The following is a 22,391-nucleotide window of genomic DNA, read 5'->3' on the forward strand; positions in this document are numbered from 1 at the left end:
ACAGTTCCAAATCTATTTTGGGATATTCTTCTGTGCGGTTATAACTCATCTAATCTGAATTGATTATTTCATAAGTCCACACAAGGACACCCCTCCAGTGTTGGTAATTGAAATATGAAAAGGCTCAGTGACACAAGGACATGCACCCAAATTGTTAGCTGGTCTGCTGGAATTAAATAATGAAATCAAATAACACAATCACACCTTGATTTCTGCTTGAATGTCCCACCAAGGACAACTGTGATTGCTTCTCCATCTAAAAACACGGGGCAGGAGCAGCTTTGAGTGGGTGGTGTGGAAACGCATGCTGTTGCCACCCCCTGCTGTGCTCAACGGTTGAGTCCAGCCTTCTCTTGCTTTTTCAGTGGAGACAAAAAAAGAAATAAACAGCCAGATTCAGAAAGAGCAGAATGAGAAAAATACTGAGGTGGAGCACACATGGTGTTGTTATCGGTTGATAAACACTTGGGTCACATAATGTTTCTGTTCATACTCCTGGCTGCTAATGAGAGGTCCATTCACTTTCCTTCCCATTCACCACTTCAGCTCCTTGACAAACCTCTCAGCTTTGATTGTCATAACCACATTTGAACTGCGCTTAGCCAATCTGACCAGGCTACATTAAGGTCATACATATTTCATGCCCTATCCCACTTATCTGACAAAGCTTTTTCTTTTTTTCTTCTTTTTTCCTCGCAAACCAAAATCACACCTCATATTTTATTAGGCTCTCGTAGAGCTTTTGCTCCGTGGTCAGATGGGCTGTATGTTTTATTCATGTCCTCTGAACATCTGCTTGTCTGGGTGTCAGAAAAATCATCAGACTCCCAGTGGACTCCTGCCTGACTGGTTGTAAATGAACTCTGAAGCTGAGACTCAAAACAACCTGTCAGGGCTCTCCACCACCAGAGGAAACTCTGGGCACAGTGAGCCGTGTAACGAAGATCCTGCACTGGACAGAAGTGATGGAAATGAGCTGCGGACAAGCAGCAAGTCAGTCCTTTTCCAGCTTAAATGTGATATTTAGGATCTGATTCAGTTGTGTGAAAGTGCAAAAAAGCATCTATCACAAGTTTATTTTGTTTGCCTTCCCACAGCTTTTGGTGAGTTTTAACACTGTTGTTCATGCTGGCTCCTGGTCGACAAGTCTCCCTGAGTCACTGGAGGTTTGTGCCAACTGGAGGGAAGGAGTCTGACCACTAACAAGTGCTCACTGACTCATAGCCGCCACAGTATGTCCTACTGTGTTTGTGCATGAGTGACTGTGCACCAGAGTTTTATATACTGTTCACTTATATACTTGTCTATGTATCACGCTTCCCACAGAAAATGTGTCCTTTTAGAAATGATAATGAGTCTTAGCTCACATGTGCTGCCCTTTAAACATGCAAACACCTGTAAGACACTTAAATCTAGACTGATACCATAATGACTAAACGCCAGTTAGTTGCATCAAACCTAGAGGGCATATACAGTCGCTTGGAGAAGTATTTTCATAGCTTGAACTTTCTCACATTTTTCATAAGAACACCAGATGATTATTAATCAGATTTTATGACCAACACATAATACTGGATTATTGTTGAAGGGATAAGATACATGATTTTCAAAGGTTTTTACTAATAAAAAACTGAATGTGAATGTGTGCTATGCATTTCTGTTCAGCCCTTTTACTCTGATACCTCTAAATAAAATAAAACTCAAAACAATTATTTGCCATCGGAATTATTATCTGGATTGTCTCTAAAACCTTTTGTAAATCCTTCTGTGAACTAATGAGAGAGAAGAGGAACTTTTTAGAAGGTGTGTCCCCCATTACATCTGGCATAAATTAACAAAACGGTTAAAAAATGGTGGTGGTGGCTGTGTGATGGTTTGTATATGCTTTGTTGCTTCAGGACTTTGGAGACTTTCAGTAACTGAAACATGAACTCTGCTCTTTAGAAGAAAATCGCACAGGTGAACGTCCATCCATTAATTTGGGTTCTTAAGCTCAAGCTCACTTGGTTATGCAGGACAATGATGTGATCACAAGTCCACTTCTAAAGGGTTAGAAAAAGGGAAAGATTTTCTACCTGGTCCCAGACTGCACTTAAATTTAACTAAGAGGCTGTACCCTAATCTTAAATGCGCTGTTAGTGTTCAAAAACACAACAATGGTTTAATTGAAACAATTCTGCAAAAAAGGGAAGGTCAAAATTCCTGCAGAGATGTAAAATACAGATGGGTAGTTGTTGCAAACACTTGAGGCGGTTATTACCAGCTACAATCAGTTACTAGCTTTAGGAGATAATTAGTTTTTCAAATAGGGCCAGATTTGTTTGGGTAGTTTTTTTCCCCCACTTAGTTAAAGAAATCCTCATTTGAAAAGCTGCTTTTGTATTTCCTCAGGTTCTTTTAATCTGATATGAATATTTGTTTGACAATCTGAAGCATCTGTAAGAGGATAAGTACTTTTTCACAACACTGTACAGTGATTCTGTGAATTATCCTTAGTTAGTTTTTCTCTGAATCCTGACCAAATCTATCATGACTTGGCCATCAAGTCATTCTTATGTTGCAGATTGCTTTCTGTTTCAAAATGTTCACCCTCATCCAGATATACCAGCCCAATGCCAGAACCATTGGTTGTTTGTTCATATCTAACTAGTCACTAGAGGCTAGAGCTCGGTGGTGGAGCATTCTTGGAACGAACCCAATAACATCAACTGCCATTCAATAATAAGCTGAAAATTACATGTGACCTTGTTTCAGGGAAAAACTGAAATTGAATGTATACTTCTTTATACATTTATATACAATACTATACACTGCACACATAAGCAAAACTAATTATAAATTCAACACTCTGACGTCCTTAAACCATGAATAGTGTCTCTGCAAAGTGTACACACAGCCTTTTATACATTACAATATTGGGTTATTGTGATGAAAAAAAAACCAGATCATGATAAATTACTTCTAAGTTGTTTATGCATATACCATTACATTTGTCCTGTTTAATTCAGCTGTAAAACAAGCTAATTTATTAGTGGAAAAAATAAAAAGCTTTAATGAAGGCTAGGCCCTTAAAGTAAATACTCTTTTCAATTCAGTTTCAACTTTTAATTTTTCCTTGAGTTTATATCTGCTGTCAGTGATGGTGAATTGGATTAACCTGAATTAAACTTCAACTGTCCTAGTTGGATTTTCTTGATATTTGCTTATGTGCATCCAAAATCCAAACACATATTTTATAGAGAGGTTGCAAAGGATCAAAAAATCTTTTTTATAAGAAAGCATCAGTCAGGGGAAGAGTGCAAAGAAAAGTCCACGCCATATATTCGTATGGTACTTTATTTTTTTTCCAAGATGGATGAAATGATGCATAGCTTCGAACAGTGTGTTTTGGCTCGAAACCTTGAATTATCTGCCAGAAAGTTGAAGATGAAGAGGGATTTTATTTTTCATCATCACAGTGACTCCAAGGATGCATCCAGATTAACTAAAGAATGACTTTATGGGAAGAAAATTAAAGTTTTGACCGCAGACTATCTCCTGCTGAGTGCTGCTCAAAGTTCAACATTTTGACCTTTGAGTAGAAACAGAATGCTCTTCTTTCTGTTTGTTGCATAATTATTGTTATTGGTAAAAGAGTGGGTGGAGTGCCAACATTGACATCAGTTTGTTCAAACCCAATTATTTCTAATAAGTGGACCCCCTGCCCCCTCTAAATAAATTACTCAAATTACAGCCTGAAATTGTCAAATTTTTTTTATCTGTAACATTTCCTCCTTTTTCTTTTACTTTATAGCATTTTATTTTAGCCTGGGTTTTAAACCAGCAAAGCAGAATTGCATTGTAGATTAATCTCACGAAAAGGTCAAGCCATGACAATATCTATCAAAATATAAAACATCATATAAGATATGAAAATTAGAATAATCAAAATGGCACATGGTGTGGAAAATTTGTAACTCGGATCATAATTGAGGAGTTGAGAATAAGAATATAATAATAGTAAGCATCTAATAAATCAATTATAATAAATAAAATAATTTTAAAAAGTTAATAGAAAAAAATCTTATAAAACAATAAGAATACTGTTTTTATATATTTTTAAAAAAATAGCTGAAATGTTTTTGTTTTGTGAAAACGGGTTTCTTCTTGCACTGTGATACACTGTTGTGCGTTCAGCTCCCCTGCAAAACTCTTTAAGAGAAGAGAACAAAAACCTAATGAGAAGCTGGATGAGATCAATCAGGATGGAGGGGAGAGTGCAGGGGTATGGCTCTAACTGCTTGATTCTCTTTACTGCGCAAACACATCTGATGACAGCCTAAAGTTTTAGCAGTGGCTCTATCTAGGTCTCAGTCAATTTAACAAAGACTTTTTTTCCCCATAAAGTTCTCAGAATGTAATTTCTGCCACAATCAGCGCTTCAGAAATGTGTGCATCACTGTCACCTTTACTTCCTATTTGAAATTCAGAGATGTTCATATGTAAAGCAAATATACAAAATGTACACATTCCTCTCAATGTGAGCTATAACCTGGAGTACTTTTTTATATAACCCCGTTTGCCCCCCTCACCCACAGAAATCTGTGTGGAGAAATTGTGCTGAAAAGTTATAGGTCACAAAAAGGTGGAGCAAGTTATGAAATGATTTGTTCTGATCTCATTCCAAATACCTGTGGTTTATCAGATCTGGGCTACCATTTTTAAATAACAGCCACTGCTTGATGCTAATTAAGTTATTTTTGCCAGCTTTTTCTGTAAGTGGCCCAACACTGGTTTCATCAGTATATCTGTGGAGTCATCCTTCAACAACAGCTCCTACTGACTCCTCTCCTCCTTTCAGTGGCTCTATAGATTTTCTCCAAATGATAAATTGGACACAGGGAGCCACTGAGGTGTGACCTTTTGTCTAAAATGGACCTAATTAAGTTGAAGTTGTTTGGATAAGCCCTTACAACATATTGTAGGATGGAGCTTTGAAATAATCAATTGGAAAACTGATCCATATAAAATAAACCTCTCCTTTTACTCCACAGACAAAAAACAAAACTTTTTTTATTTTCAAAGTTTGAAGTTGCATCAGTGTTTGTATGTTGTTCATCCTCTCCCATTTGATTGAAGAAACGCACTGACTCTTTCCCATCCATCACTTCCACCCCTCCCCTCACTCTTCAATTCCAGAAAGGAGTAGCGCTTCATTTTGAGCCCATTTTCTCTGTGTTGCTCCGCGCTATAAGCTGAAACTTGCAGAAAGCTGCAGTCTTCATGTCCTCGTCTCCCCTGAAAGTCTTCTGAAGAAGGTGGAGATGAGCCGGCTGGATCGATCCTCCAAGGCGTAAAAGTTTTGGATGGTTACTTTTGCGCAGCGGTTTAAAGACTTTTCCACCTCCAGAGGTTGCGGTGCAATTCAAGAACGGGTCCGATTCTTTCTTCTGCAAATATATCGCCCGCAAGCAGGCTGGAAGACCATCAAATTGGAAGAACGCCGCGAATACGCAGGGCGCAGATGATCGCAACTGGTGTTTGCGGCGTGGCGCTGGTTCTGGTGCTGGTGGTGCTGATTCCGGTCATGGTGAACTCTGCCGGAACTCCTGCCCGCTATGAGATGCTCGGATCTTGTCAGATGGTGTGCGATTCCCATGGGACCGCGACGGCAGCCACGGCGAAAGCGACCCACCCGAACAAAGACAACCGCCTGGTGCAGTCGCTGCCGACGTTCATCCAGGGGCCCCAGGGAGAGCCGGGGCGCGTCGGGAGGATGGGCCCCAGGGGTCCGGTTGGTGAGCCGGGGCCACCAGGACCGACGGGTCCACCCGGAGAGAGAGGAGCACCTGGACCACCAGGTCCACCTGGGCTACCAGGAGCGAATGGACCAACCGGTGCCATCAGCGCAGCCACTTACAACACGGTACCAAAGATAGCGTTTTACGCCGGGCTGAAGAAGCAGCATGAGGGCTATGAAGTTTTAAAATTTGACGACGTGGTCACAAATCTCGGCAACCACTACGACCCATCAACCGGGAAATTCACCTGTTCCATACCAGGAATTTACTTTTTCGTTTACCATGTGCTGATGCGAGGCGGGGATGGAACAAGCATGTGGGCTGACCTCTGCAAAAACAACCAGGTAGGATCGAAACCAGGGTTTGATTCTTTTTACCTGAACGGATCTTGTATGTAAAAACACTTTAAAGTGAAACGCTGCGTTTTACGCACGAAAGCTACCCAAACAACTCGACGTAAAACAGAAACATTCCATTGTTGATCGCACTGTCCATGGTTCTGATTACTGAGTGAAGTCTACTGAAGGGTCACCGGAACTTCACTTCAGCATAAAACGGCGCAATTTATGCCTTTTGCGCTTTTACGCACAATATATCACCTGCTTTAAAAATCAAGGTGATGATAAATGTTCAAATAAATTGATAAACCATTTTAGTATTCATCAAAAATGTTGATGGTTCTGATTCTGAATCTAATCAGTAGAAATCTTCCCTTTTCAGGTGAGAGCTAGCGCCATCGCACAGGACGCGGATCAAAACTACGACTATGCCAGCAACAGCGTCGTCCTCCACCTGGAACCCGGGGATGAGATTTACATCAAGCTGGACGGAGGGAAGGCGCACGGCGGCAACAACAACAAGTACAGCACCTTCTCCGGCTTCATGCTGTATGCTGACTGAAACAGGCTGGAGGAACTGGGTCCGACTCTCTACATATAAGCTTGCTTTCACAGCTCCTGCTCAGTCCACCCGGGATATCAGAGACAGAAAGAGCTCACCGTTTCTGTTGAACATCATTCCAAGAGATTTGCAGGAAGTCTCATGCAAAAAGAAACTCTACTTTGCAGCAGTGAGGAGCTGAGAGTGTAATAACTCCAGTTTTCATTTTGTACAGCAAAGTCAGGTTGATGTTTTGTTGCTTGTGCGCTCTCAATGAACTGATATAGGCTTTACAAATTAACTAACTGTAGCTACTGTGGTAAATTGGAAGTTTCAAGTGTCTACATTTAGCACTCACTCACAGATGCTTATTATATATCCACATAACCACTACTCACTTCAGTGTTCGTCGATTTATGTGCTTTCTTCACCAAAAAGAAAAAAAAAGTCCAAGTCACTGCATTTTGGGCAAAGATGTTAAAAGTCGTGATGCATGTTTATAAGACGTTGACATTTTAACACTGTGCAGCATCTTATGATGTGATGTTTATGAAGCACAAGTATATTGGCAAAATGATCAGTGCAAGTCATTTTTCATGTGTGTGTGTCAAACATGGCATCTGGTTTGAGCAGCAGGGTAGCCTGTTTAGTCACCAAAACTGGACAGCAGCACTGACATATCTTTTCTAAAACTCTGAAACGTTCACCAATCTGCTTACTCAACGTTATGCTTTCCCTGATCAGAAACATCAGTAAAAATGTAAAATGAAATCATCTGGCTTCCTTTGTAAAGTCCTGACATGATTAATCCAACTTATGTATTTGTTCATGGTGCGCAGTCAGCTGTGGCGATCTCGCCATTGATCATGTGTTGAAGTCACCCTGTGAGGCCACCTGTTCCCAGATGAGGGAAGGACGCGTCCTTCATCTGGACCGGCCCGCCAGCATTCTCCCACAGGCACACGGAGACACCCAATGAGGGGGCAACAGGACATCTCATCTAACACAGGCACACGGAGACGAGATTCGAGGAGCATACTGATTACGAGCAGACTCATTTATTCACCTGCCAGGAAGCATGTTCACAGAGATGTCTCAAATAGAGGAGTGATGATATTTAAATTAAAAAAAGGTAATTACTGTAGCACCATATGTGTGAGCACCTCTCCAGAGAACACAATCAGACCAATCAAACTGGCCAAAACAAACAAAAAGGCCCCTCCTTTATGAAATGACTAATAATCACAAATGCAAATCAAATAGTTTTAATTAGAGATGTACTGATCAAGTTTCCTATAGTCGATAGATTTGTGTTTTCATTTAGATCTGATTTGCCAATTTTGTCTGGTGTTTTTAATTTTTTCTTTACCATTATAGCTAACTGTGGTAGTAGGTTTGAATCAACTTTGCTGATTCCAATCTCTGGCTGATCGGTTGGTGTATTGCTAATTTTCACCAACCAATGAGACCAAAACAAGAAAAGAAAAAGCACATGTAAATCACAAAAATTGAGCAAAACTCCTTTGCAAAGTGACTAATGCATGATCAAAAGTGGAAAGAAAAATTTAGTTTTTTCCTGTAGATAAGGCTTTTGATGACTAATACCAAGTTGGAGTTTTTGAGGTCTGACCAGGCAATTTCAGAACTGACCGATTAAGATAAAAAAAAAATGTTATTCACTGTACTGGGAGGAGAAAATAACAGTGTTATTTTCTTCTCCATGCATAACACCACATATCCCTAACATTTATCTGATTTTGATTAACATAATACACTAGCGTGTGAACGTGTGTGAATGATTGAATGTAGTGTGAAACGTCTTGGGGTCCTCTGGACTTGATAAAACTCTATACAGTACAGCCTATTTACCATTTACAATAGACTAATGGATCAGTGCTTTTCTAATTTGAATCAGTTGAGGAGGCCACAGGGGAAAAAGCACATGAAACAGAGTGGGGAATTATAAGTCTTGACAACAAAGTGAAAACTGTATCATCAAAAACACAAAGCAAATACTAAATAATACACTAAAGTACTAATTAGCGATGCCTCAATTACACTTTTTTTTTATCACTTCCATGCATCAAAAATCGTATCTGTTTTGGTTAAAATCAAGAAAGTGCATCTTGTTGGTTATTAAATATTAAAGACAACTGAGCTTTAATACATGTAATAAAAAGGAAAACTAAAGTCACATTCCTCAGTATTTGATCTGCCAACTACTGATGGGAATCAGTCAAGGGAAAAAAATAAAAATAAAAGTTTCTCATCTGAACAATCTCCAGCACAAAATTATGTTTACAAAACACAGAAAAAATTCGCTAGCACTCTTTATGTTTAACCATTGTGGGTTAAACAAATGGTCGTAATGATCTCAAAATGTTCATTGTGTGATACTGAAAAAATAAAATCACAGCTCTGTCAAATCAGCTTCCATTATTCTTTTGTTTGTTTTATTTGAAGGTCAGCCAGCGTTTAGGGTTGTCGATTAGGATTTTGTCCACCTGGTGCTGAGTGATACCTCTAGTCAGCATCTTTGGCACGATGTTCTTGAGGATATGGGAGTAGCCGTGGCCGCCAAACTTGGTCAGACGGTTCTTGGTGTGGATGTCGTGGGCCATCAGTACCTTGTCCTCGTAGCCCTCCTTCACTAGAAAAGCCAAGCTGGAAACGCACCAGCAACAAGCATGTGAAAAACCAAAGAACAAAGTTTGCATATTGCAAACATAAAGACAGCTCCAATTCCAATGAAGTTGGGATGTTGTTTAAAACATAAATAAAACTGAATGCAATGATTAGAAACATATATTCAATTGCATTATCTTTAAAAAGACAAGATATGTAATTCACAAATTAATAAACTATTGTTTTTTTCACTTGGAATTTGACACCTGAAGCACATTTCAAAAACGTTGGGACTGTGGCAAGTTTACCGCTTCGTTACATCTCCTTTCATTTTAACAACACTCAAAAAGCATTTAGAAAATGAGAACACTAGAGCTGAAGATTTGCAGGTGGATTTCTTTCCTATTCTTGCTTGACGTAGAACTTGTAACACAACAGTCTAGCGTCTCTGCTGCAGTGTTTTGCGATTCATAATGCGCCACACATTTTCAACGGAAGACAGGTCTGAATTGCAGGCAGGCCAGTCTAGTAATCGTACTCTTTAACTATGAAGCTACGCTGTTATAACAGGCTTGACAATGGAATAAGCAGGAGTGTCCCTGAAAAAGATGCCTCTTATATGGCAGCATATGTTGCTACAAAAACCTTATACACCTTTCAGAATTAATGTTGCCTTCACAGATGTGCAGCACATCGCCCTGTCGTCACAGATGATGGCTTTTGAACTTTTAGCTGATATCAGTCCTTTTCCTTCTTAGCCTGGAGGAAACAATGTCCATGATTTCCACAAACAATCTCAAATGTGGACTCATCAGACCACAGAACACTTTTCCACTTCGCATCAGTTCATCACAGATGAGCTTGGAACCAGGGAAACAGGCAGCGTTTGTCAGTGCTATTGGCTTTTGAATGACTGTAGGTGATGAAATTCGTAAATTCCTCACAATAGTTAAAAAAATAGCTGAAAAAGTTTGTTTCTAAACTGTTGGACAATTTGCTCACACAGATGTTCTCAAAGTGGGGAATCTCACACCATCCTTAATTATGAATGACTCAGTCTTTTGGAAATGTCATGAAACTCACCTGTTTCCAATTAACCTGTTCACCCAAAGAAGAATCCAAATAAGTGTATTTTGAGCATTCTCAACTTTTCCAATATTTTATTGCTCTTATCCCAACTTTTTGTAACATGTTGGAGGCATCAAATTCAAAATTGAACATCTGCAAAAACAAGATAAAGTTTATCTGAACATTAAATATCTTAGTGAATTTAAATGACTAAAGGTTGAAAAGCATTTGCAAATTATAATATATTTTTAAAAGTTTTACAAAATGTCCAAACTTCATTGGAATTGGGATGGTACATAAATCAGCTCATTGGCATACACGTCATATTTTAGTATAACATCATGACATAAACCAGATAATGCAGAATACTGCACTAAATTAGAAGTGTTTGAACAAAGAATGCTGGATCCCTTACAAAACAGGAAAAACTTTTGATTGAGAGCAGCGGCATCACTCACGTTCTCACTCTCTGGCTGTCGCTGGGCATGTCCACTTTTAGGTTAAACGGGTAATTCAGCATTTCCGTTCCGAACAGGTCGTACTCCAGGTAACTCCCCATATTTGCAAACTCAAGCAGCTCTCCTTCATCAAATATAGTCCTGAATGAAAGAAGCGGAAATCTGACTCATTTAGCTTCTTCATGACGCGTGTTTTATGAGAATCCGAAAGAAATCGTTGCCATATCTCACACCAAACTTTTTCGAGGATCTAAGCGGTAACTAAGCAGTCTTTATTTAGATATTTATATTTGAAATTTGTAACACAGAAGCCATCATAATACTATGTTTTATTTACGTTAGTATCCGAGTTAAATGTTCAGCTTTATATTTCATTTCAGAAATGTGCAACTGAAAACTGCATGCTTTGATGGTCAGATCTTTAAATATAGTTCTGATGAGTATGCTTGTCAATAGTTTTGGATGTTTAATGATTAATTAGAACAGTTAGGTAATTAACAACTACAGTGGTTATAAAAAAACAAGAGTTTGATGTAAAAGTATTAATTTTCTCTTCATTCACACAGGATTTAAAAATGTACATACATTCACACTAATATTTGGATAAGTTCAAAGTATAATATGCTTTTAGTAGATTTTTCATGAGAGCAATGAAGGTAATATGGTAAGAAAGCTGGCCAGCAGATACAGTGGGATGCCCCTTTTCAGAATTTGGACTTCTCACCTGTCCAGGTGAGACATGACAGTTTTGCTAATGTCACCGCCGGCTTCCTGGAGAATCCGGATGATCTCAGCTGGAGCGGCCGGGTCCCTTCCAGGATGGATGATAACCGGGCAACCCAGCTGAGACTGAGCATGGGCCGTGGCTCTCAACACCTTCTTCTCGCTCTCCGTGATGGGCCAGCCGGTGCCGATCTCACCGATCACGCCGCATCGGATGTCTGTGCCATCAGTGCCGTGGAGCACCTCGCTGACGATGTTATCCGTGAGCTGACGGAAATGAGGAGCGAAAGATGGAAAGCATCCCGATTTAGACAACCGACTGACAAGTTAGTGACATTTTCTGATTTCTCTTCTTCTCTCCATGAACAGACATGAACTTGAGCAGCAGTTTTGAATATTAATACGAGTGCATGCACACTGTCAATGTGTCAATACAGAAAGACTGAACAGCCAGAGATCCATTCAAATCAATCCAAAGTTTCAGAGAAAATCTTTGCATATTAACACAAAGTGTTGAGTGAAGGTGTGATGGATGAAAACAACAACACAACAATATCAAGTAGCGGTCCTCCGAACTTATAATTGCAGGCCCTTTTTATCACATTTTGTCAGGTTACAACCACAAAGTTAAATGGATAAATTAATTTAAAGTTGGGCCTGAATTTATATTTAGCATCCTTTACTCTGATACGTGTAAAGAATTCCAGAAGTCACTTGTTAAGCAAAGTGAGTCATGTCAGTGTAATCTAATTTTCGTAAAAACACAAGTGCCTCATGAAAAGGAAAGAAAACATCAGACAGGTCAGAGATAAAGGTGTGGAGAAGACTGTTGACTGTGGTAGAGGCTCACTTTCTACTAGAAAAACAACCCAAAACATATACAGTAGTTACAGATATAATGCAACAAGATCTCAAACTGCAGTCCCTACTGCAAGTTAAGTGTGCAATATCCTATATATACCATTAATATTCATACGTGCTTACCAATAGTATATTAGGCCAGGTGGATGAATTTTCATTGACCAATCCTGAACTAGATCTGAGTAACCAAGATGTTAAAGCTCAAGGCAAATGATTTGTCATCATGATTGACGTCAGGAGGATGTGAGTTAATCATAATAATTATTGCAACATTCTACAACACTATTGCCATGCTCTAATATTGTGCAGCCCTGGTCAAGGCATATATGTGTGCTGGAATGGAAGTCCAGACCTAAATGTAATTAGGAATCTATGGATCTTATAAAATATATTATAAAGTAATAGAGGTATGAATGCTTTTGATAGGCAGTCTAATTCGCCTTATTGCTATAGAAAACTGTACACACACACACAGTGAAAAGCTCATACTATCAGGTTTCATGAGATGGTACTCACCTTCTCCACACTCATTTTCTTGGTGGCCTCAGTGTGGGTGCAGTCTATATAGTACCCCGCCCCTGCAATGATGTGGACCCCGGTGTCCTTGGCCAGCTGTCGTAGGGCAGGCAGGTCTCGGTCGATGCCCGTTGTGGTGTTCTCCACTATCGTGCCCCCGCCGGCCTTCCTGTAGGCCAGCAGCTCATCCCGCAGGGCGCTAAGCTCCTGCGACAGGAACAAGTTCTCCCTGCAGCTGTATGGGTGCTGCCGGAGCCAGTGCATGTGCTGGATCTGGAACGGGTTTTCTGCCACGGCCTCGTCACCAGGTGGAGGTGCAGTGTAGCTGCACTCAAAGCTCATGACCAGGTGCTCGTGGGTCATGGTGCGGCCCAACTGGTCTGGATCCACAAGACCCAGGACGGTCTGGACCTTTCCACTTAATACTGACATGATGCTCCAATCCGAGGTCAGGTTACTTGGAAAAAACAAAACAAAACAACTAAGTAAATACTCACACCCCTTAAATTGTTTGGGGATTTTGCGAGACAGACCCAAACAAAGTAACCCGTAACTTCCTCCAAAGCAACCATGGGCCTCTGGCTGCTTCTCTGTGTAATGCTATCCTTGCCTGGTCAGTCAGTTTGGGGTGGTATGACTGTACGCCACATTATTCTAATTTGTTTTCATAAAAACATTAAAAAATGCATACTTTTTCTTCCACAACAACTATGTACGTGAACTTTGAGTGGCTCTATTACACAATATCCCCCCTCCCAAAAAAAAACCATTTAGGTCTGAGGCTGAACCGTCACAAGTCGTGACAAAGTTCAAAGAGCGTGAATACTTTCATAAGTCATTCCTTGTACAACTGAGTAAAATCAAGATTAGCCCGTACAGCAGAGCAAGAGGATATTTGTGTCTGTAAGCAGATATTGTGTTAAATCATTGACAAACCGTGTTATAATGCATGCACAAAGAAGGACCTTTGAACTACTAAATGCATATATTCAATTGTTATTTAAAACTCCATGCGTAACTCTTGAACCAACTTCGCAACTATAAACTCCCCTTGCAACAAGCTGCTGAGGAACAAACTCAAAATACAGTAGCGTCGTGAAACTTTTACCGAAAGAACATTGTGCAGTAGTTCGGAGTTCAAACACAGATGGGAAAACGTTTCTGAAATTAAATCTCTATATGTTAAAATGTCCAAACCCCCAGTATTCTAACCTCGTTTCTGTTCACCGTGCTCTTGTTCTACCACCAACCGAGCTCGGACAGCCGCTGCAGCAGATTAGCTCCAAAACACGTCGCGTCTAAGAGTAAATTATCGCGAGAGATTCCGAGACCGTAGTTCAGACAGCGCTTACTTTCAGGGTCTACATCAGTATGAGGAACAAGGAATTTGATTTCGGTTCAAAACAGAAACATTTAGAATATAAATACCGTAGCTATGTCAATAATGCAAAAATAAAAATAAAAAATATATATATTATCTGTCATTTTACTGTGTTTAGATAAAAGAGAAAAATGAGGTTGAATGAGGTTGCAAATAGTGTCAATCTCCTCTGTTAAGCGTTCATAAGAGAGGCAGCCTGGATGAAAAGTGTCTGTGTCGGCACTGTGGGAAAAGTCTAAACAGTTTGTGTACAGGATGTGTCAGGTTTGCAGAGATTTTAGCTGCTCTTGTCCTGAACTTAGACCTATTAAAATTTTGGAAAGAGATGATTAGCCCTTATGATCTTCTCTGCAGACCTAATTGTTTGTTGTGGTTTGGAGCTGACCAGTTTTCTGGATAAGCCAAACCACAGACATGAATTCACAAGCCAAACCACACAGTGATGGACAAATAAAGCACAGACTGAATAATGACAGAATAGAAACAGCATCTCCCCTGACAGGTTGTACTTATTAGGTTTTTGCAGAAGGTAAGGTCTTTGCCTTCTGAACAAAACATCAACCGTGTGTGAGGACCATCTCAGGTTCTGAGAAAGGTGGGCCAACGAACTGCTGCAATGGATCAGAATAACAGTGAAGTCATCTGCAAATTTCAGGAATTTCGCAGATGGCTCTGCAGAGGTGTGGTCCTTTGTGTCCAGAGTGAAGAGGAATAGGAACTCTGGTCCACCTGCTCCCTAGGTGGTGCAGGATGTAGTTCCAAGATGACTGCATATTCTGCGGAGTTGTTTGCCCCGGCCTGCTGTCATTTATCCTGGTAATGTTGCATTCTTGTTGACCGCAATGATGGCGATGCGCTTGAAGCAAGACTGAGCCTGAGGATTTGACTTAAGATGGGGGTCAGCACAGGCTTTCGGGCACAGGAGGAGAAATTGTCAGGCTCTGGAAGTTTCTTGCTCTTCTTATGTTCAAAGAACCTATTTACATCTTCTGAAGAGATCATATGTCCAGGCAGGTGGTCTGAGGAGAGAAGAGTGGCTGGTGCATGGGGAGCTTTCGTGTCAGAGTGAGATGTGGATAATGTGGTGGGAGGTGTGAACGACTGCTTTTCAAACCTGAGCTAAAAGTTGTTATGGTCGTCTGCCAGATAAGGATTCTGCTTAGGGTTCGGGATGGTCCACTGTAGTTTGCATTTAGACATTTATATTGTTATTAATAAATGGTTGTTTCCTATCTAAGATGGACTAATTTATGTGAAATTCAGATGAATAAAACTGTTGCTAAGAATTGCTTTAAAGATAATGCTAAATACAAAATGGAACAACTAGTACTTTGGAAGCTATTTGTTTCTTTATTGGTAAAGTTTGATTTTGCATTCCACCTACGAGTTTTGATTGTTTTGGGGGGCAAAATTGAATAAGTAGTAGATCAGTCTTACACTTTTGGTTAATTCATTTAGAAATCACAGATGCAGATCTTCTGCCTTTATCTCACCCTACTTCCAGCAGAACTAGGGTGAATCTTCTTCACTACATTCCTGAATTCTCTCTGTCATTCCTCTATTTTCCTTCACCATGGGAATTTCATTTTAAACATCCTTAGTCCAAACCATAACAGCATTGCCTCTCTAACTTCATCTCAAAACCTGAACTATCCTCCAGGAAAACGTATTCCTTATCCTGTTCATTTTAGCCACTAACAAAGAAAATGTCACCCTGCGACATCTGGCTTTGCCCCCTGTCTTTTTGTCGGTGCCACCATATCTAACTCATACATCACAGCAGGTCTCACTGCTATCTTTCCCTTTCACCATTTCTTTCATGCCTATTGCTATCCTTCTGACACAAATCATCCCTGACAATTGCTTACCTTCACTTCACCCTTTCTATACACTGTCACTGCACTGGTTTTGAATTGTTGAACCAAGGCGCTTAAAATCTGTTAATTTACTTGTCTCCCCCTCATTTACACACAAATGTTGTTTGGTTCACCTGAATTTGACTCCTTTTCCATCTATACCATAGCTCTACCTGTAACTGCTCTTTTTTTCTAATCCCTGCTGTCACAATAGATCAGAATCTCATTCTCATTCAGCTCAACACTTGGACTGTAAGAGACTGGATTGGATCTTGTGCCAAATTCTCAGTTAATGTCTCTGAAAACACAAAGAGACATTATACATTTTTCTGTTGTCCTGTCTACTCCCAGTTATCTCTCAAAGAAAATATTAAATTTTTATACTCTAAAATCATACTGCTGCTTTCTGTAAGTCACCTCTTTTCTGAACTGATGACCTTCAATATATCTTGCTTATGGCTCATCAACCTTATGTAAATGTGTACATCAGTATCAGAATACTTCTCTGTTCCTCAGACACCCCACCAGTCCTGATGATTGTGTTTTGGTCTCTCACTCTGACATATCCAAGCCTTTACAGGTAAGAGAGGTTGATAGGAATATCCAACCTCCTATTTTTCCACTAAAGTCCAAACTTGATAAGTTGGCTGAAAAGCAATTGCTTCTCAATTATTTTACATATGCTTCAAATATGTGACTCTAAATATATAATAAAAAAACTATTTAGCTGTTAGTAATCTTTTCTAATCTGTCTTATATGTTTTGTTGGTAAAAGAATATAAATGTATTAATCACAGCCATTTAGATGGATTCTTCACATGCCTATACTGACACAGTAAACACTTGAAGATGATTCATGCTCCAGGAAACAGATTGTGACTTTTTCTGTTTGCTCTCCACTAAGCAGATGGTGTCCACAACAGCATTTGGTCAGTTGTTGTAGGGAACTGCCCTGTGCACACTCACTATCATAGATGCGAATGGTCAAGCAAATTCACAGACTGTGGGACATATATGCCATTAATTTGTCACTGAAATGATTACTCTACAAATCAAGAAAGTAAACAGGGTTGAATGTGTTGGATGTTGACGATCAAAGTGGTTAAGTGTTATTTTGTCTTTGCTATTCTGAAAGCAAGCCATTTGGATGATTATTCATCTCTTGTCTGGAGACTAAATTATTTCAGTCTTCTCTCACTTGTTTTATCCAGCAATAAACGGTTAAAGTTGTGTTCCTTAAATTCCTTCAATGTTTTAGAAATAAACTGGCTGAAACGTTTGACTTGCTGCTATCAGCCTATGAATGTAAGCTTTAGTTGGTTGTAGTTATTATTTTTTTATTCCTTGCTCATTTATTTTTAGTACACACTCTGTCCTCTTCAGTCAGGGGGGGCAAGTCCATCCCAGCAGTCAACCAACAAAAGGTGAAGTACACTCTAAAAAAGCTGGCAGTCTGACAGAGTGTATCTCTGTGTTATTTATCATTATCATCTCTCATGTTGACTACTTTTCTTGTTTAACACATCTAATCTATGCATGGAGTTGAAATTACAAATGTAAACATGTCTACAGTTTTGCATGATGAGCTCAAAATGTGTTTATAAAAAACTGTTATTCGACATGAGAGTAAAAGAAAAAAATCAAAGGGAGAAAATAAAAAAGATTTGTGTAATAAATGTAAAAAGATGGGCATTGAAGCCAGCATAATAAAAGCACACATAAACTCATAAATAAATCACTTGCTTTAAGGACGAACAATCGGAAAAAATGAAATCAACAGAGAAGCAGAATTACAAAATGTTGTTACTCATAAACCTGGAGTATCATTCCACTCCGGGGGTTTCTTATTACAGACAAGAGAAAATGTCACCTCCCATTCATCTGTATGACTGACATGTTTCAGACGGACACAGCCACAGGGAGCCTCTTAAATAGGGGGCTGACTAAAACCATCTCACTCATGTCGACAGGCCTCCAGACGAATAGCTTAAGCGATAAGAAGCGTTTTCATCTCATGTACAGTTTGATGTTCTGAGACTGATTTACTTGCACAGTTCTGATGTAAATCAATAATTGACCACGGCACAGAAAACAAAAAACTAAATAGATGGGCCTTAACAAACCCATAATTTAGTTTGTAGCTTATTGTGTCTCTCCACATTTACAGCTTGCAGCTATGTCAGAATCCAATATTAGATCAACAGAAATTGCTACAAAATATTTCAGTGACAAATATTTCCCTTCTAAATGAGGAGTGGTTTTGTGGATCTGGCCAGTCTCATCCAAATCTCCAAAAAAACATTTGGACTCTCTCTCTGTCTTTCTCAAGGCACTTTGAACTGCCTTGTTGCTGAAAATGTGCTATATAAATAAAATTACCTCACCTCTCTATTTCCAGCTTTCTCTCTAATTATCTCTATCTATCTTTCTATCTATCTTACTTCCTTAAAAACATTTCTGCTTAATTTTATGACTTTATCCCAAAAGCCAGAGCAAAAATTGCAGCAAAGCTTTGTTTTCTCAGCATTCTGTGTCCCAAAATGAGCAAATAAAACATATCTTGTGATGTGCTGCCCCCTGCAGACAGAGATGGGACACAGTATTTCAAATTAAATGTGACGGAGCACATTTAAAGGCCGTATCCAGCCTTTAGTGGTCAACAGAGAATCTGAAAGTAAACATGCATCATTAAAGTGTTGGTTCCACTTGCAAATACAAGTATGCTGCTTTTACTTGATAAAAACAACTTTATTTTGAAGTTTTTATTTTGAATGTCACCTATGGCAATATGTGTGCAATTTACTAATATTGCAAAGGACTGTTTGTCATGTGATACTTTTTTGGAGTAAGAGCTGGCTGCCAGTTATTCAGTACTTAAGTGTTTTACTTATTCTCAGCCCTTGTGGCTTAATCTGGCCCCCAGAGCACGGTCAGTCCTGCTAGGAATCCCCTCAGCTGTCCTGCTGCTCATTCAGGCCCACCGGTACCAGCGTTCTGAGTCTGGAGATCCAGAGTCTCTCAGCACGCCGGACTCAGCTGTGGACCTGGTGAGATTCTGCTGGAGAACAGAAGAACTCGGGTTGGTCCATCCACGATCTATGAAGTGGTGAATTAGGGGAACATGTTTGTTCTTCTGATTGATAATATTGAATCTGCTGGTGAAACGGGTCAGAATGGTTTCCTGTTTCACCAGCATATTCAATTGGGCAGGTTTTTTCATCCAATTAGGTAAACACAGGTTTTGATTTTAGGGTGTCCAGATTGTTCAGTTTTGTAAACTGTTACTAAATTTGTTTTTAATCCAAAATAGTGGTTGGAAAGATTCTCCCTTACCTTTGACCCCGGTTCCTTTAATGGTTTAACCCAGGCATGGACCAAATAGTCTTATAGGTTTTTATTCCTGCTGTAGGCTGCAATAATTCTGTAATTTGGTAACAGTGAGTTGTTTGATTGGAACTTGATGTTGTGAATGAGCTGGCAGACAGACGATGGAAATGTGGTAAGAAGAGGGAGAACAGGAGAGATCTCCGGTTATCTGGACTCAAGGAAAGAAGCTCTGCATCTCCTCAGGAAAGTCCTGGAGTTTCCCCTCAGAAGAACGGCCTTGAAGAGGACGCCATGAAATCTGCTGAGTAAATGCAGTGGAATCTGAGTAATTGTGATTTAATTAGGCCTGCCTAGGTGTGTTTGGGTGATAACTGGTTATATAGAGGAGAGCATGTGAGGTCAGTGGGCTCAAAATGGACTGATGTCTAATTTATGTGTGGTGTCGAATTGTGAGTCTTCGTATGTGGTGGTGTCTAAAAGGTCTACAGCTTTAAAGCTAGACTTGAATGTGATGGATGGGTTGTGTGTTCAGTGTGTGAGTGAAATGTTTAAAATCTTTCTCTGAGTGAGTCCAGACCTCCAGATGTCATCCAGGTATCTGAAGTAGAACATGGTTTTTTAATGCATTTCCTGAACCCTCTGTTTCCCATTGTTCCATGAAGATGTTTGCATATGTGGGTTCAAACTTCTTCCCCATGTTAGTGCCCTTGATCTGGAGGAAAAAATGATTCCCCTAATTGATTTGTAAAAGTTGGAGTAGCTCCTTATCTGTTCTTCTACAGATAAGGAGGAAATATTTATAGAAAATATTTTCAATGGACTTAATTCCCTCAGATATATCAATATTAGTATTGATAGAATCTTCTGGTGAACAGAAGAAATTTGTCCAGTTAGGGTCAAGCATATAGGAAGAAAACCAGAAAATGAGTTTTCTCACTTAAAGTAACTCAAACAGTATAAGTGGAAGTGATCTATGGGAGGGGCCCCACATGCCCACCGAGTTTGGTGGGCGTAGCTTGTTCCCTTGATGTAGCTACCATTGATTCCCATTCATTTGAACAATTTCTCACTCAAAATATCTCAAAAATTATTTTATGGATTCTGTCTTTTATCTGCTTACACACACACTGCTGCTTACATAACCATATCACATAAGACTGACAATCACACATAAACTGAAACTGAAATAATTAGAGAAGGAACAGAATGAGAATAAAAACAGAACTTGCTCTAAAATCTGCTTCACTTACTGTCACCCATAAGGTGAGCTATGTGACACTCAGTGCTGGACGGTGAACGTCTCTCTGTTTCTGTTCCATTTCTATGACTTGCATGGTTTGTAACATTTGATCATTTTTGGCATTAAAGCCCGTTTTATACTTAACCAAATCTCATTATTTCTCAAGCAAATGATGCTGAGGGGTGCTGGTCAGGTCCTGAAACTGTTAAACGTACCTGGGTGGTGCACAGAAGGGAAAATTGGTGAAGTACAAAAAGTGCTCATTTGACCAAACTTGATTCGTATTCTCCCTCCAACCCTCTGCAGGTCCCCGCCATGTTTGGTGGTCCTAGCCCATTCCTTTCATGTAGCTGCCATAGACTCCCGTTCATTTTTTGACCTAGTCAAAGTCTGGCTAGGAACGTCTTATCGAGCTGGGACTTAACCCTAACTTCAGTGGCCTCTTACCTCAACCAGGTTTCAATACATTTTGATTTGTTTTTTCGCTCAATTTTTTAAATAAATCAGCTGAGCTTTAAAAACTCGTCTGAGTTTCTGTTGAATGAAGGAGTTTTGCCTCAATGCTGCTCGGCTCACCAGGAATTGGCCTTAAAAGTAAATGTTTAAACAGATTTTCTCTCCTTTTACTTTTTTAAGGAGTAAAAAGGAACAGATGAACTCATGTTCATTCATGTTTATTGGAATAAACATGAGTTCATTCCAATAAACTCATGTTATTGGAATGAACTCAGCTCAGCTTTAAAAAGTCATCTCAGTGATAACTGTTGGATGATGGAGTTTTATCTTAATGCTTCTCTGAAGGGGCTTGAATTTGGTTTTAAAAGTCTGATATTTTAACCAAGTTTTATTTTGTTTTATTTGTCTTCAAACTCTGTTTTGAAGACGGAAATCACAGCTCAGCTTCTGATTTCATTGTTGAGCTCCTGCTAGGTGCCAGAAATGTGTATTATCACGGTTCTGAACACCAGAAATGGACTTTAAAAGAACCCAGAATGCATTGCATGGTGGGGCTTCATACACTGCCTGGCCAAAAAAAAAGTCGCCACCAAAAAATGGTCACACTCTCTAATATTTTGTTGGACCGCCTTTAGCTTTGATTACAGCCCGCATTCGCTGTGGCATTGCTTCAATAAGCTTCTGCAGTGTCACAAGATTTATTTCCATCCAGTGTTGCTTTAGTCTTTCACCAAGATCTTGTATTGATGATGGGAGAGTCTGACCACTGCGCAAAGCCTTCTCCAGCACATCCCAAAGATTCTCAATGGGGTTAAGGTCTGGACTCTGTGGTGGCCAATCCATGTGTGAAAAAGATGTCTCATGCTCCCTGAACCACTCTTTCACAATGTGAGCCCGATGAATCCTGGCATTGTCATCTTGGAATATGCCCGTTCCATTTGGGAAGACAAAATCCATTGATGGAATAACCTGGTCATTCAGTATATTCAGGTAGTCAGCTGACCTCATTCTTTGGGCACACAATGTTGCTGAACCTAGACCTGACCAACTGCAGCAACCCCAGATCATAGCACTGCCCCCACTGGCTTGTACAGTAGGCACTAGGCATGATGGGTGCACCACTTCACCTGCCTCTCTTCTTACCCTGATGCGCCCATCACTCTGGAACAGGGTAAATCTGGACTCATCAGACCACATGACCCTCTTCCATTCCTCCAGAGT

The 22,391-nt window shown here is 39.8% G+C and overlaps 2 protein-coding genes across 2 annotated transcripts; one reads left to right on the top strand and one right to left on the bottom strand.

The window, feature by feature from the left end:
• The first annotated feature begins 5,503 nt into the window (after positions 1-5,503).
• Positions 5,504-8,909, top strand: LOC114147113 (complement C1q-like protein 3). Its single transcript, XM_028021671.1, has 2 exons — positions 5,504-6,124; positions 6,501-8,909. The coding sequence occupies exons 1-2, from the start codon at positions 5,504-5,506 to the stop codon at positions 6,678-6,680; spliced, it is 801 nt and encodes a 266-aa protein (XP_027877472.1). The 3' UTR covers positions 6,681-8,909.
• pter (phosphotriesterase related) lies at positions 7,702-14,257 on the bottom strand. The gene is made up of 5 exons (XM_028021670.1): positions 14,123-14,257; positions 12,911-13,367; positions 11,535-11,800; positions 10,811-10,951; positions 7,702-9,323 (listed from the first exon to the last, which is right to left on the bottom strand). Exons 2-5 carry the CDS (start codon positions 13,340-13,342, stop codon positions 9,113-9,115), a joined length of 1,050 nt encoding a protein of 349 aa, XP_027877471.1. The 5' UTR covers positions 13,343-13,367; positions 14,123-14,257; the 3' UTR covers positions 7,702-9,112.
• Between the last annotated feature and the right edge of the window lie 8,134 nt (positions 14,258-22,391).

The sequence above is a fragment of the Xiphophorus couchianus genome, chromosome 6 (assembly GCF_001444195.1).
Source record: "Xiphophorus couchianus chromosome 6, X_couchianus-1.0, whole genome shotgun sequence".
Classification (NCBI taxonomy): domain Eukaryota; kingdom Metazoa; phylum Chordata; class Actinopteri; order Cyprinodontiformes; family Poeciliidae; genus Xiphophorus; species Xiphophorus couchianus.